Source organism: Carassius carassius, chromosome 3, assembly GCF_963082965.1.
Source record: "Carassius carassius chromosome 3, fCarCar2.1, whole genome shotgun sequence".
Taxonomy (NCBI): Eukaryota; Metazoa; Chordata; class Actinopteri; order Cypriniformes; family Cyprinidae; genus Carassius; species Carassius carassius.
Genome location: NC_081757.1, coordinates 10,828,719 through 10,844,793, shown reverse-complemented (window position 1 = coordinate 10,844,793; position 16,075 = coordinate 10,828,719). Strand labels below are relative to the sequence as shown.

At 35.2% G+C, this 16,075-nt stretch overlaps 1 protein-coding gene across 12 annotated transcripts in view; it reads left to right on the top strand.

The window, feature by feature from the left end:
• The window catches only part of LOC132118799 (dysferlin-like), a 73,449-nt gene extending 67,901 nt beyond the window's left edge, over nucleotides 1-5,548 (top strand). For all 12 annotated transcript variants that reach the window (XM_059528669.1, XM_059528677.1, XM_059528676.1 and 9 more), the window contains 5 exons: nucleotides 400-499; nucleotides 1,358-1,530; nucleotides 2,576-2,685; nucleotides 2,829-2,976; nucleotides 3,888-5,548. In XM_059528669.1, coding sequence (XP_059384652.1) covers nucleotides 400-499; nucleotides 1,358-1,530; nucleotides 2,576-2,685; nucleotides 2,829-2,976; nucleotides 3,888-3,947 — 591 coding nt within the window. In that variant the 3' untranslated portion in view covers nucleotides 3,948-5,548. The remainder of the gene's footprint in view (nucleotides 1-399; nucleotides 500-1,357; nucleotides 1,531-2,575; nucleotides 2,686-2,828; nucleotides 2,977-3,887) is intronic.
• Nucleotides 5,549-16,075: the final 10,527 nt, after the last annotated feature.

The window sequence follows — 16,075 nt, the reverse complement described above, 5'->3', positions numbered from 1 at the left end:
CATGATAGCATTTTGTTGTTTAAATTCACTTGTAGCATTTCAAATGATTGATTTTGCATATTTGTTTTGCTGCTAAATTATTTAGACGTAATATTCTAAAAAGAAGAAAAAAAATATTTTGAAAATATAGTTTTATACCTGCCATATGTATATGTATCATCAACTCTAACATGAAAAGAATTATTGGATTGTCACTATCAGACAGAATGGAAAGATTGCACATCTCTAGCACGTATTTCAGGTTCAGTACAATTTGGGCTCACTCGACAGCATTTGCTGCATAATATTGATTACAGCAGAAAATACACTTTTCAGCACTTTTCAAAATATACAAATCAGTAAGTAGTTCTTCAGTTAGTATCTCTCTCAATCTCACCATGTTTTTTTTTTTCTCTACAGGAGCATTTTTGGAGTCTGGATAAAGTTGAAACAAAACTTGCTCCTAAACTCTTTATCCAGATCTGGGACAATGACAAGTTCTCCTTTGATGATTTCCTTGGTAAGACCAAAGCCCAATAGCCATCCCTCGTGGCAGATCACTCCTCAGCTCTCTTCCACAGCTTTGCCACCCTCAGCACATTCAGTTGTGTTAACCTTGCAAAGTACCACAAAGCTGTTTTTCAAGCATATTTCTCAGCCTTGACATGACAGAAGAAATATGTTCTGTGGAACTGGACCACACTGATAGGACCTTGTGTGTGATTTATTGTCATTGACCTATACCTCTGTCTATATGGATATGTGCGTACAGGGAGATGGTTACCAAAACCTCCTTAACCTGTGTGAGGTTACCCACCGCACTGTTGTGTAGCGTGACCGTCAGCATAAATGCACTGAACAGTCTTAACACAAATACATCATTCAGACCACACGAGCGCTCTATAACATCTTTACTGCTAATGTTATTATTATCAGCTGAACCTAATTTCCAGCATGTCTGCACAACTGGAAGAGAAATAAGTTATGACCCGACTCCTTAAAGACCTCTATAAAACACACTGATCTATGTACATTTGTAAAATGATTAGCATCCGACCACAATGGGAAAACCTCAAAGAAAACGACTGACTGCCAACTGCAAAGTCTGAAGGTCACAGACCTTTTTGACTGATTTTACGGAAAATGATTGAGAAAAAACAGATTAGGACACTTGCTGACTATTACTTCTATTATATCTGTGTTTCTTTTACATAGACACATTCACATATCTACATAATCCACATTCACATATGTTCTTCTCTGCTAAATTTCTAGATATTCTTTCATATTTAATGTGCAGTCTTGTTTCACTGCTGTAGTGTGTCATTGTGTGACAAATAAATTGTTGAACTTTTTGTTTCTTCTCACTCTTTCTAAGGCTCTTTGGAAATGGATCTGAACCATATGTTGAGTCCAGCAAAGTCTCCAGAGAAGTGTGGTCTTGAGATGTTCTCTCAGTCCCAGGACAAGCTGGTGTCTTTGTTTGAGCAGAAGACAGTAAAAGGCTGGTGGCCTTGCGTGTGTGACAGAGGAAATGAAAAGATACTTGCAGTAAGAGTTACACACAGACCAGAGTCATTTTCCTGAGAAATTCCCTATTTTCTTTCTTTCTTTCTTTCTTTCTTTCTTTCTTTCTTTCTTTCTTTCATCCTTCCCTATCTAATTAGATATTTATGACACAGGACAACATATGCTATATTTGGGAGGATAAATTTATCAGACTGCCCTGCACTGATTAAAAAATGATAACTGAAGTAATTTTCTATAAATTGTTTTATTTATAGTGTAATTCACATTTATAGTTTCAATTTAGTTTTATTTAGTACTAAGTGTTTATTTTTTATTACGTTTTTAATTGTTTTATATTTATTAGTGCTGTCAAACAACTAATCGAAATAAATGTTTTTGTTTACTCTGTGTACTGTATATATTTATTATGTATAAAGACATTTAGAAAAAATGACATTACATATTTTTCTTAAACATATGCATGCATGTGTTTGTATATATATACTGTATATATATATATATATATATATATATATATATATATATATATATATATATATATACAGTACACACACATATATTATGTGAACAAAAACTTTTATTTTGGATGGGATTAATTGCGATTAATCATTTAACAACACTAATATTTATTTAAAAAATGTAATATATATTATATACAAATTTATTACATTATTGTATTACATTCTTTAATATTCAGTTATATATTACATATTTAGTTAATTAATTTGGTACCACTTACAATAAGGTCCATTAGGTAATGTAAATTAATGAATTAACGAACATTAACTCACAATTAATTAACTAACATTAACCAACAATTAAAATGAAATATAAAATTATTATTTATCATTACATTATGAATTTTCGAACCACGAACTATGTCTCTTTTACATTACAATTACATTTATGCATTTGGTAGATGCTTTTATCCAAAGTGACCAGAGTGACTACTACTGATCAGCTCATGATATCCATTCCTTGGGAATCGAAACCATGACCTCAGTGTTGCTAGTGCCATGCTTTAATTTTTGAGCTACAAGAAACTGAGCTGCTCTTTGTCACTCAGGGAAAGGTGGAAATGTCAATGGAAATCGTCTCTGAGCAGGAGAAGGATGAGAGGCCTGCAGGACTCGGCAGAGATGAGCCCAACATGAATCCCCATCTAGATGAGCCACAGTAAGTCAAGTGCACCCATCACAATCATTGCCCTCACTAAATAACCAAAAAGTATTCAGTATTATCCTTATACTGGTCCTTAGCACATGGTGGGAATTAAAGAATTTAATATACGGTTGCTAATATACTTTCTCTCTCTCCAGGCGTCCTGAAACCTCATTCTTATGGTTCTCATCCCCATTTAAGACGTTTAAGTTCATTGTGTGGAGGAGGTTTAAGTGGCTTATTCTGGGCCTCTTTGTATTCTTTTTCATTATTCTCTTCCTTGGAGTCTTTCTCTACGCCTTCCCTGTAAGTATCTATGTGGATGTGTGTGATGGTAGTAACTGTGTCGATAAAAGAAGAGGATTAAAGTTTAAATAGGGGTTTCTGTGATCATGAAGTGCTTGATCAGAGATGTGTGTCTCTGATTGTAGTTCAAGAATGCAGCATTTGTTATTCAGAACTGCAGACACACTTGTACACACACACCTGTGCACACTGAAGACATTTCACACTGTTCTGTGTAACATACATTTGTTGAAATTACATAATTTTATCTATTAGCCGTACAGTTTAAACAATATTCAACATACAAGATGAAAAAACCCAACCATTATATATTATATTATATTATATTATATTATATTATATTATATTATATTATATTATATTATATTATATTATATTATATTATATTATATTAAAAAGTTTGCAGAAGATGTGTAATTTGACTTTTATTTAGAAAGTATGCATTAAATTAAAAAGTAATTATTAAATTAAATACAATTAATTTAAAAAGAAAAGATTTATATAAAAAAGAAAGATTTATATGTCAAGCAAGCTCCATTTATTTGAACATTCTGTTTTTCAAATAATCCTGAAAAAAATGTATCACAGTTTCCAGAAAATTGTTAAACACAACAACTTAAAAAACATTTTAATATATGTTAAAGTAATAAACGGTTGTTTTAAATTGTAATATTTCACACTAATCCTATATTTACTGTATTTTTTATTAAATGCAGCCTCGTTGAGCATAACAGACTTCTTTCAAAACATTAAAAAACTTACTGACCCCAAAGTTTATTTTTTTATTAATTCTTTATAATATAAGTGAAGCATAAAAATATATATATTATTATACAAATATATCCATTTATAAATATTAATAGATTATGAAACATGCTGGAATTTAATAAACTGTTATTATAATTTTTCAGAACTATGCTGCCATGAAGATGGTTGGACCCTTCAGTGGAGTGGGAAAGGGAACGCAGTGAGACTGTGATGAGAACAAGGACATAAACCCTCACATCAATTCCCAACCACACCAAAACTCCATCCACACATCTCTGTCCATCCTACTGGAGACATCTGCATTGCTCATGCACATGTCCAAGAGAAAACTGAAGGCAGGCAGAGAGAATTTGAAGACTTTATGTGTGCGTTAGCCTATTCTAGTCCTATATGCATGAAAGTTGCATAATGTCTGTGTGTGTTTGTACATGTATTACACGCCACGCTTGCTGCCCCGATCCTGAACTCTCTCAGTATTCTATTTAACTCCCACTTACACTTTCATCTCTCTGCTGGTTTAATCCTTTTTCATGTCTCCTGTAAAACTGGCTTCTTTCTTCACAGCCAGATGCTTCTTTCTTCTTCCTTCACGCAGAGAGAGGGAGACGGAGCCGCGTCGCACCATCTCCCATCCATTCGTTCCTCTCCTTTCAGCAGCACTGGCTCTTTAGGTTAAACCCTTATTTGTACCGTTAGGCTGTAAGATCCGAGACAGGCCGGTTATTAGCTGAGCCCCCGCTGTCAGCAAGCCCACCTCTCTGATTACTATCACACTCTGTTATTTTGCTTGAGCAAAATCCCCACTAAATGGACTCGGGGTCAACTGTGGGTTGGCAACATGTGTGTGAATGTATGTATGTGTGTGGAATGTGGGCTACGAATGAGAACGAGAGATAAAAGGCTTGTTTATTTGTGCAAATGTTACACTCACACCCCTGTTCCTTTCTGCCTTTTTGCATTTGACTCTGTAAAGTATGAAAATGAACAGGCGCATCTGGAAGAAGTTGCCAGACTTCTAAACATGCCTGTGAAGGAACTGTTACATGATAAAATACACAAATGACTTGTTTTCTCTCCGTGACCAGGTCATGAGCTCCTATTCTACTTAGTTCAGTGAGAAAAAACTGTTGTGGTGTCACATTTAGTGAAACTGAAATCTCAAAACTTCAACTCTTTGCATTACACATCACATTTATGTGATGGAGCTTCTCTCCGAACAGGAAACGTCAAGAAATCTGGGTTAATCCGACCTAACCTGCTGGATTTCCGGAAGTGTTCACATTTTATTTAAAAAAATGAGGGCAAAAGTAGTTAAGAAGGGATTTGATGTTTACATAAAGTCACTGATTTGACAGTAAAAAGGATACATTCTTATCTCTGTTACAGAAAGATAAATATGAGCGATAAATTTTTTTTCATCGTAGCTATTTTCTGTACATCTGTGCATGGATCTACAATATCACTGATTTATGAAAGGAAAGTGAATAAGATCAAACATAAACCCAAAAGCCTTGCCTAAGCGATCTCTTGCCAAATATTGTACAGTATATAGCTGGATAACTGATTTATGCAAGACACAAATCCCTATGCTGAGCATCTATTAATAGCTGTCATTCATATACAGTCTCTTAATTTGACAATCAAAATGGATATTTCGGTTATTGAACTTTAATGATGCACGTCGTCTATTTGCCTTAAAGCTTCTGCTGTCATCTCTGATGAATTCACTGTGTTAAATCAACTGTATTTGTATCTCACTGTGTAATACTGTATGCTATGGTCAAATACATACCTATATATACCATTTTGTATATATTTATGTGTTTATTTTGAGTCAGTTGACGTTTCTTCTGCAGAATTGTGTTGCTTTTATTTGAATCAGATCCGCAGACCACCTTATGTGCAGATTTAACCTTTAAAGCCAAACCACAAGAAGACTGGTCAGGGTGTTTGACTTGAGAGCAAATTAGAAGCACTCCAGCGCCCAGCCAGGGTTTCATGGAGCCAAGGGCAACTCTTGCATTTCTACCAGCTGTTCTGTAAAGTGAGTGATTTAAAATATGATACAGTATATATCTGATACAGTGTTCTGAGCTCACTTTTCATCTGGTGTAGGGTACTCTTATAGTACTATATTATTAAAATTATAATATAGTCTTGTTAACGCTTAACAGTGTGGGGAGGAAATGTTAAATGTTATAACATTGTAAATCTGGTGAGTATGACACCATTTTGAAGTCTCTCACACTCTCACTCATTGTAACAAGGTTTCAAAATATAAAAATGGCCATATCAAGAGTATCCAGTGCAAGTTATAACAAAGTGATAGATTTGGCACCCACTGAAACCACATTCTCACTGTACCTCTGTGTATTGCTCCAACCTGAATAGGACCATGGACACCAGTTCACTTTTGGAAGTTTGGAAGTCAGTAACATGTTTTGTTAACACTTTATTTTGGTGTCCTTGTTACACACATTACGTGTTACTATAATAATAACTATTAATTATGCATAATTACATGCAAGTAACCCTAAGACAAAACCTAACCCTAACCCTAGCCATATAGTAAGTACATGTAGTTAATTAATATTACTCAGTACTTAAATGTATAAATGTATAATTACACTAACGATGACACCTTTTTTTATATATATAAAATGAATACTTTAATGTAACAATGGCACATTAAATTTATCAAAAGTGACAGTATATATATATATATATATATATATATATATATATATTACATTTACGTTACTATTTTAAAATCTTCTTTTGAACTTTCTGCTCATTATAGAATCTTGAATAAAACTAAATGTGTCACTCTTTCCACAAAAATAAGAAAAAATATTAAACTTTGCCATCACAGGAATAAAATAAAATATTTTGAAACAGACTTTTTAAATTGTAATAATATTTAGTAAAATAAGAATAAAATTATATTTTAAATATTTTTTCTGTATATTTGATCAAATAAATGCAGCTTTAGTAAACATGCATTTTCTGCATATATCATTTTAAAAAAGACAATTAAAATAATCTTGTGGATATAAACCATCACTTTTTTATTACTCCTTTTGTATTGTTCAAAGTAATCAGAAAACCAGTGCGCATTATTGCGTATATATATATATATATATATATATATATATATATATATATATATATATATATATATATATATATATATATATCATTTTTTGGGGGGGGGGGCTTTATACACATTTACTGTATATTATCATTATTATTAATTAATCATTAAACAGGGAACACATCTTAGGTAAAACAATTTGTCCTCAATGCACTGTAAGTTGCTTTGGATTAAAGCATCTGCTAAATGTATACATTTAATTTTAAGAATTGATGTACAATTACCCAAAATCAGGTTCACTGACACTCTTGTACAGCAATTTCCTTATGTACAAAATCAACCCGGTCTTGCTCTGGTATTGATTTTTTTTTTCTTAGCTTTCTGTAAAGGAAGTGACATCATAGTCAAACATACAAGACAATTAACACTTGAACAGCCAAAGAGATGAAATCCGCACTTTTCACTAACCCGTGCATGAACCTGTGAAGTCTGCAAAACATTGACTGTAACTTTGTTTCAACAGTCTTCTCCTTAATTGCTGCTGCCTTTCTCCCGCTTTCTCCGTTTCTTCACTTTGCCCATTGTAGATAACAGGCACGTGAATGTCAGACTCGGTTTGGGTGTGTAATTTCAGCCTCGGTGAACTTCCTGTGCTCCCTGACCGCAATCCACATTCTGCATGGGTGGGAGGCAGGAGCCAGACCCTTGTCACCACTTTTGGTCTCTCCTTTGTTTTGGGGAAATATCAGATGTCACCAGCTGAGGGGTTTCTACAAATTAGGCCCCTGATGCAAACAAGGAAAAATGTTGCAATATTGCTTAAATTGACAGTGATATCAATACAAAATACATCTTAGCCTGATTTAAAATAGGCCTATGAGTGAAAGTCAAGGCCTTTGTTTTTGCGTTTTAATGGGTTTAAATATGTTTGAGGCAAAGGTGGGACTTGTTCTCCGCATGGAAAAGGATCACTGGACTTAACAGAACTTATTTTTAATGTTTCTTGAGTGAGAACATGGAAAAATCCAGACAGTCAACATCAAAAAGCCTTTTCTATAAAACCACATCTGCATTGACTGCTTTGACCTTGCCAAGAATGCCCCCAGCCGCTATCTCACCAAATCCATGTAGACAGCATTAATGGATTAATAACACCAGAACTATGGGAACATCATGGGTTGCTTTAAGAAATAGATGATTTTGGACGTGGGTTCTCCATAATTAGACATCTTTGGATTTGCATTTGTTGCATGTTTATTTTCTGCCTTTATGACAGCTAACTGCATAATAGTCTCGCTAAGTGGCCTCTTAAAGTGCATTTTGCAAGCATATACATATGCATTATCTCATTTTACACTTAATTATCAACTGAATAAACAAGGTGGAATTTTGAACTGCGAAATGGAAAAAGCTATATAATTTTACAAGCTGAGCAATCACTAGATTTTTGATGTGTTGAGTCACCTTTGTTTCTCTTGCTTTTGTTTTGACAATGCCTGAGCAATTTGCTCTCTCTGAATAATGAAAGGATGCACTTTCGAAACATTCAAGTGATTTCATTTGAATGAAATCATTTTTTTTTCTTTTTTCCTGGACATTAATTGATTATTAATTAATCGAACATAATCAAATTAGTTATCATAGGTACATAAAGTGTGCAAATACATTTAAACATACAGACAGCATCTTAAAACACAAGCTTGATGTAAAAAAGTTAAATTCTTTTATGTTCATATAATACTAAATAATGAAATGAATAGGCAGGGTTAATTGCAACTAAAAAAAATTAAAGCTGTATTAAACTAATAAAAGTTGCAAAAACATGAATTACAAAAAAAAAATTTTTTAATCATAATCTCATATCTGATCATAAATACATAAAATATGCAAAAACACTGACAGCATCTTTGAGACATAAGCATGTTTAAACATAAGAAAGTTAAAATCTTTTAGGTTCATGGAAATTCATGAAATTAATAGGGAGGGTTATTATAGTTTACTAAAACAAAACCATAAAAACTTTTTTCCATTAATTGAAATAATGTAAAACTATATATTTAAAAAATATATTAAAAATAAAAGTGTCAAAAATAAAAGTGATAAATGTATAAATATGTTTCATATTTTTTTACTTACTGGACTGGATCTTTTCATGTTTGTTATATCGGGAGCTGCCGTTTCATTCTGTATTCTGTTATTCCTGTTACAAGAGGCCAGGTGGCCTTACCGTGCCCCCTCAACCTTGTACACACATGGGAACCACAATGGAGGTGGGTTTTATGGAGCAGAGTGCATAATTGTTTGCTTGCTTCATGCATTCTCTGAGCAGCAGGGTGGTACGCACATGATGCCCTACTGAGTATTTCTTACAGACACGTCTGGCTCTCAGCCTATCCTTGAGTTTGGACCATGACAATAAAAGCTCTTGCTTTAGGTTTGCCTAGTTCTCATCCACAAAACCTCCTAAACCTGCTATTAGCTGGACCTACCACAGTGCCTGACAGTAAGCAGCAGAGAACATGATGAGGAAAAAAAGAAGGGAGGAGAGGAGAAAAATGCTGGGAAATGAAATAACTGAAAAGTAATCTGAGGAACGCAAAGGATGCTTATTGTTAGGAAACCTTTTGTGGTTCCAAGTTAATGAAGGTGGAAGGGTCTGAGGGTGTTAAACAACAATGGGAAAGACAAGCTCAGATGAGTCCTTACATGACCTTTAGTTATGGAAGACAAGTGTGTGGCCACTTGGTTGTTACTGGCTGTATTTCAGATGTGAAGGCATGATGTCTGGGAACCAAACTCCACACAGACGGGTTCTTTCCTCTCATTGCAGTAGGAGGAAGCATTAAAGGTCAGCAAACAGGAAGTGAAAAATGCCAGTTTCTTTGAAGTTATAATGCGGGAGAGTAAACTAGCTTCAAGCATCTAGCCCTTTGCGTTGTCTTCTTCAGGCAGAACAGTGTGTTTCTTTGTTGTGGGAAATTGCATAGTAGTCCCCAGTAGTATTTGGTTTTACCACTTTTTTTATCCAAGCTTCAAATGTGCCCACAATTCTTTTGTTTCCAGCAAAACAGTGTGCTAAATAACAGTTAGCACCAGTAGTGTACAATGTTCCCATTTTCAATTACAGCTCAAAGCCCTCGATTAAATTTACACAGATTTCCATTTTAATTAGGGAAACATCTGAGCAGCTGACCAAACCTTCATAAACACCACATTCTGGTGGTTTCCGATCAGCTTGGAGGGAGAAAGTGCCATTTAAGTATGTCGTTTTCATGTTGTATTTCTACGGACAGATCATAAAAATGACCTTCAGCGTCTACTTTTAATCTACCCTCTCCATGCAAATCCCTTTATGAATGATGTTCAGTTCTGTTAACGGTTCTTCCGCCGATATGGACAGAATGCCTTATATTTTGACAATGCTACTGAAATATTTTGACAATGCTACTGAATCTATAGCATGAAACGAACAGTGCGACCAGTGTTAACTCAGTTCACAAACAGAAGACCGTTACTAGCCGCATCTTTGAAGTTAATCAAAAGCATACAGTCTAATTGTTGAATGAATGACTCTAAGAAGTTCTTAGTAAATGAAACACATGCAGTGTTGTTTCTTCTGCCTCCTATATGGCTATATATTCTTGATTAATTAATAATCTGATTAATAATATTATAAATAATATAAAAAAATCTTCCACAGCAGCATTGTTGAGGTTTCTATAAAGGCCAATTGATGAAAAGGTTTTTTTTTTTTTTTTTTTTACATGGATTTACTATTAAAATTATATAATCATTTGGCTTTTTTCAAAAATTTTAAGCAATTTTTCAAATATTTATTCCACTGAGGAACCAAAATTATTGATTACTGGAATAAAAACCAGAACCTGTAATACTCAAATCTTGACTATTCCTATTCCTAATGACAAGCTGAACATGTGTCTACATATTGATGCAAATGTTACATTGGCTTTCTGCATGACCTAAAGTTTGATCAGCATGACACTTCCAAATCCACCACAGAATTTTCTCAGAAGCTTTCCTAAACCAAAGACAAAAGACTATGGCATCAGTGGTGTTTTACTAGCAATTTTTGCAATCATTTCTGGACAGGACATTGCAAAACATGCAAAACACGAAAATGCTATGGTGTGGCGAAGGAACTGTTTTTTCAAGTAATAAAGTGGTTAACATCTTTATTACCATTCAGAGAAATACTGGAATCTACTGGAATGCTGTCCAGTCTGAAAATGTGGCTTGGAAAAGTTTGTGAGTCATGTTAATTTCACTTTTTATTTTTCTAATCAATTTATTACAGTTTCTGTGACTCTTTCTTCTTGTATGCTGCCTCCAAAAAAAGATGACCTGTGAACTTTATGAATCATACCATCGCAAAACACTTTAATAGATCAAATGACTGGCAACTCACAGTACTTTGTGATATAATATCCTGTCGCTGTTTGATGTTCTTTTTTTTTTGTATCACATTTGTTTCCAGTTCTGCAAAAATGCAGTTCCCTCCAAATTTCCTTAACCTTTCATTCACCTCTATAAAACTGAGGGGAACGGTATCAGTGAAAAAATGTCAAAAACAATATTTCTGGATTTTATAGTGGTGATTATTATGTTTCATAAAATAAATTAATTTAGGATTTGTGTGTTATATCTGCCAACCAGTGAGCCCACTACTTCATTTCCCCTCATTTTAGAGGGGGAAAATCTTTTGGTATTATTCCCTGCTCAGAATCATTAGGGCCTGGTATGTGGAGCTTGTAAAGTTAAAATTGTCTGACTTTCAAAGAAGACTTTCAAGGCATGGTGTTCAAGCTAGGAATGATCAAAAACAAAGTATTGATTCCATAATGGCAGCGAAATCTGTCACTCCTCCACAACAGTTAGTGTTTGACCTGTAAAGAATGCCTTTGAATCCAGAGCAAAGGAATTCGCCTTGAGCCAGTGCTTCCATAATGAAAAAGACTAACACCTTACGTGTCAGAGGTTATTAAATCATAACCAGGAGTGATTTTTTTTCTACCAGGCTTCAAACATCAAAAGTATGAGCTGTATGAGTGTTGCGCTCAAAAGGAGAGTGTCAGCTAATCGTAGCTCTACGCAGAGCTATAAAATCATAATGACCTCTGCTGCCCACACAATCGCCCATTCCTCCATTCTACCATACACAATCAAACAATGTCTTTACAATCAAATTAAATTTCATTAAAACCATAATGGGATTACACTTGTTTGTGGTCATGTTTAGAAGCGAGAAACAGCACCACCCTTCTGCTATTTAGTCCTCAACACACCGTCATTATCACGTCTGTACTTGCACAATACTGTCTAAATTAATTTGCTTGTATTTCTTGCTCCATGTTGCACCAGATGTTTATATCTATTTATTTATTTATTTATTTATTGTGCAACATTTTCAGCATCTTGCTTGCAACAATTCACATTGCATTATCTTTGTTGAATAAGCCTACCCTGCGCATAAAAAGCTAAACCAGAAGCAAAATGCACATACTGCTGGTGCTCCAACACAGTGTGTTTCTGTGTGTTTTTATTGCAAAACCATCATTCACTAATAAGGTTTTACAGTGAGTGTTTCCAAATTATAATTATTGAATGAAAGTCATTTTTATATGTGTGAGCTGTTCCCTACAGACTTAGGCCTTGTAAAGCACCCTGTAATTGCTCTTGTCAATTACACTCATAAAAAATGCTAAGTAACAATATTCTATGTGCCAACTATACCAACGTGTTTTGTAGCAGAAGCTATTTCTTTAAAGCAGGTAAAACATGGCAATCATGGCATCATTACTGAAATCTGCTTGTTCAATAAAAGAACAAGTAATTAGGAATCCGATTATACATTGTGAACCTTTAGGGAAGACATTTTTGAAAGAAAATAAAATAAATGCAAATTGCTTGCCAGATCATTTTAATATTTGGTTCATAGTGTTAAGCAGCATGAGAAACTTAATAGTTCAGTAATTCAGTCAGATTAACTGAAAAACTGCTCAAACTGATTCGTAAGCACCCGGTATTGGGAAGGTTACTAGTGGAACTATTTTAGTTAATTTATTAAAGTAATGTAACATTACCTTTTGATCACTTGTCTAAATTTCTAATGTTTTCAACTGTTCGTCATTTTGAAACATTTCAACCAGGCAGGGTTAACCTTACAGTAGTATTCAACACTAATTACTGTCACTGTCAATGGAGCGCAGCTGGAGGAAAACAAAACTAGAGGTATTTCGTATTGCTTGGCGGGAAAGTAACATATCCTACAGAAAAGCATTAAAAACTGCTAGATCCGATTACTTTTCTTCTCTTTTAGAAGAAAACAAACATAACCCCAGGTATTTATTCAATACAGTGGCTAAATTAACGAAAAAATAAAGCCTCAACAAGTGTTGACATTTCACAACATCACAGCAGTAATGACTTTATGAACTACTTTACTTCTAAAATCGATACTATTAGAGATAAAATTGTAACCATTCAGCAGTCAGCTACAGTATCACATCAGACAGTGCACTATAGACCCCCTGAGGAACAGTTCCACTCATTCTCTACTATAGGAGAGGAAGAATTGTATAAACTTGTTAAATCATCTAAACCAACAACATGTATGTTAGACCCTATACCATCTAAGCTCCTAAAAGAGGTGCTTCCAGAAGTCATAGATCCTCTTCTGACTATTATTAATTCCTCATTGTCATTAGGATATGTCCCCAAAACCTTCAAACTGGCTGTTATTAAGCCTCTCATCAAAAAACCACAGCTTGACCCCAAAGAACTAGTTAATTATAGACCAATCTCGAATCTCCCTTTTCTGTCCAAGATACTAGAAAAGGTGGTATCCTCACAATTATATTCCTTCTTAGAGAAAAATGGTATATGTGAGGATTTCCAGTCAGGATTTAGACCGTATCATAGTACTGAGACTGCTCTCCTTAGAGTTACAAATGATCTGCTCTTATCATCTGATCGTGGGTGTATCTCTCTATTAGTTTTATTGGATCTTAGTGCTGCGTTTGACACAATTGACCACAACATTCTTTTGCATAGACTTGAACACTTTGTTGGCATCAGTGGAAGTGCATTAGCATGGTTTAAATCGTACTTATATGACCGCCATCAGTTCGTAGCAGTGAATGAAGATGTATCATATCGATCACAAGTGCAGTATGGAGTACCTCAAGGCTCAGTACTAGGGCCGCTACTCTTCACGCTTTATATGTTACCCTTGGGAGATATCATCAGGAAACATGGTGTTAGCTTTCACTGTTATGCTGATGATACTCAACTCTATATTTCTTCGCAGCCCGGTGAAACACACCAATTTGAAAAACGAATGGATTGCATAGTCGATATAAAAAACTGGATGACAAGTAATTTCTTACTGCTAAATTCTGAAAAAACAGAGGTGTTAATTATAGGACCTAAAAACTCCGCTTGTAATAACCTAGAACACTGTCTAAGACTTGATGGTTGCTCTGTCAATTCTTCGTCATCAGTTAGGAACCTAGGTGTGCTATTTGATCGCAATCTTTCCTTAGAAAGCCACGTTTCTAGCATTTGTAAAACTGCATTTTTCCATCTCAAAAATATATCTAAATTACGGCCTATGCTCTCAATGTCAAATGCAGAAATGTTAATCCATGCTTTTATGACCTCAAGGTTAGATTATTGTAATGCTTTATTGGGTGGTTGTTCTGCACGCTTAGTAAACAAACTACAGCTAGTCCGAAATGCAGCAGCAAGAGTTCTTACTAGAACCAGGAAGTATGACCATATTAGCCTGGTCCTGTCAACACTGCACTGGCTCCCTATCAAGCATCGTATAGATTTTAAAATATTGCTTATTACCTATAAAGCCCTGAATGGTTTAGCACCTCAGTATTTGAATGAGCTCCATTTACATTATAATCCTCTACGTCCGCTACGTTCTCAAAACTCAGGCAATTAGATAATACCTAGAATATCAAAATCAACTGCGGGCGGCAGATCCTTTTCCTATTTGGCGCCTAAACTCTGGAATAACCTACCTAACATTGTTCGGGAGGCAGACACACTCTTGCAGTTTAAATCTAGATTAAAGACCCATCTCTTTAACCTGGCATACACATAACATACTAATATGCTTTTATTATCCAAATCCGTTAAAGGTTTTTTAGGCTGCATTAATTAGGTAAACCGGAACCGGAAACACTTCCCATAACACCCTATGCACTTGCTACATCATTAGATGAATGGCATCTACGCTAATATTTGTCTGTTTCTCTCTTGTTCCGAGGTCACCGTGTCCACCAGATCCAGTCTGTGTCCAGATCAGAGGGTCACTGCAGTCACCGGGATCCAGTACGTATCCAGACCAGATGCTGGATCAGCACCTAGAAAGGACCTCTACATCCCTTAAAGACAGCGGAAACCAGGACAACTAGAGCCCCAGATACAGATCCCCTGTAAAGACCCTGTCTCAAAGGAGCACCAGGACAAGACCACAGGAAACAGATGATTATTCTGCACAATCTGACTTTGCTGCAGCCTGGAATTGAACTACTGGTTTCGTCTGGTCAGAGGAGAACTGGCCCCCCAACTGAGCCTGGTTTCTCCCAAGGTTTTTTTCTCCATTCTGTCACCGATGGAGTTTCGGTTCCTTGCCGCTGTCGCCTCTGGCTTGCTTAGTTGGGGACACTTCATCTACAGCGATATCGTTGACTTGATTGCAAATAAATGCACAGACACTATTTAATTGAACAGAGATGACATAACTGAATTCAATGATGAACTGCCTTTAACTATAATTTTTTCATTATTGACACTGTTTTCCTAATGAATGTTGTTCAGTTGCTTTGACGCAATGTATTTTGTTTAAAGCGCTATATAAATAAAGGTGACTTTGACTTTTGACTTTGACTGTCAAAATCCTTCATCACTTGAATTAAGATTATAATAATCAAATGTTAAAGCACGGCCAACAGAAAATTAAACTTACTTTAAGATTATACTGAGGTTAAATACATATTTAAAACCATAACAAGAAGTCGTGGCCTAATGGTTAGAGAGTCGGACTCCCAATCGAAAGGTTGTGAGTTTGAGTCCTGGGCTGGCAGGAATTGTGGGTGGGGGGAGTGCATGTACAGTTCTCTCTCCACCTTCAATACCACGACTTAGGTGCCCTTGAGCAAGGCATCGAACCCCCAACTGCTCCCCGGGTGCCGCAGCATAAAT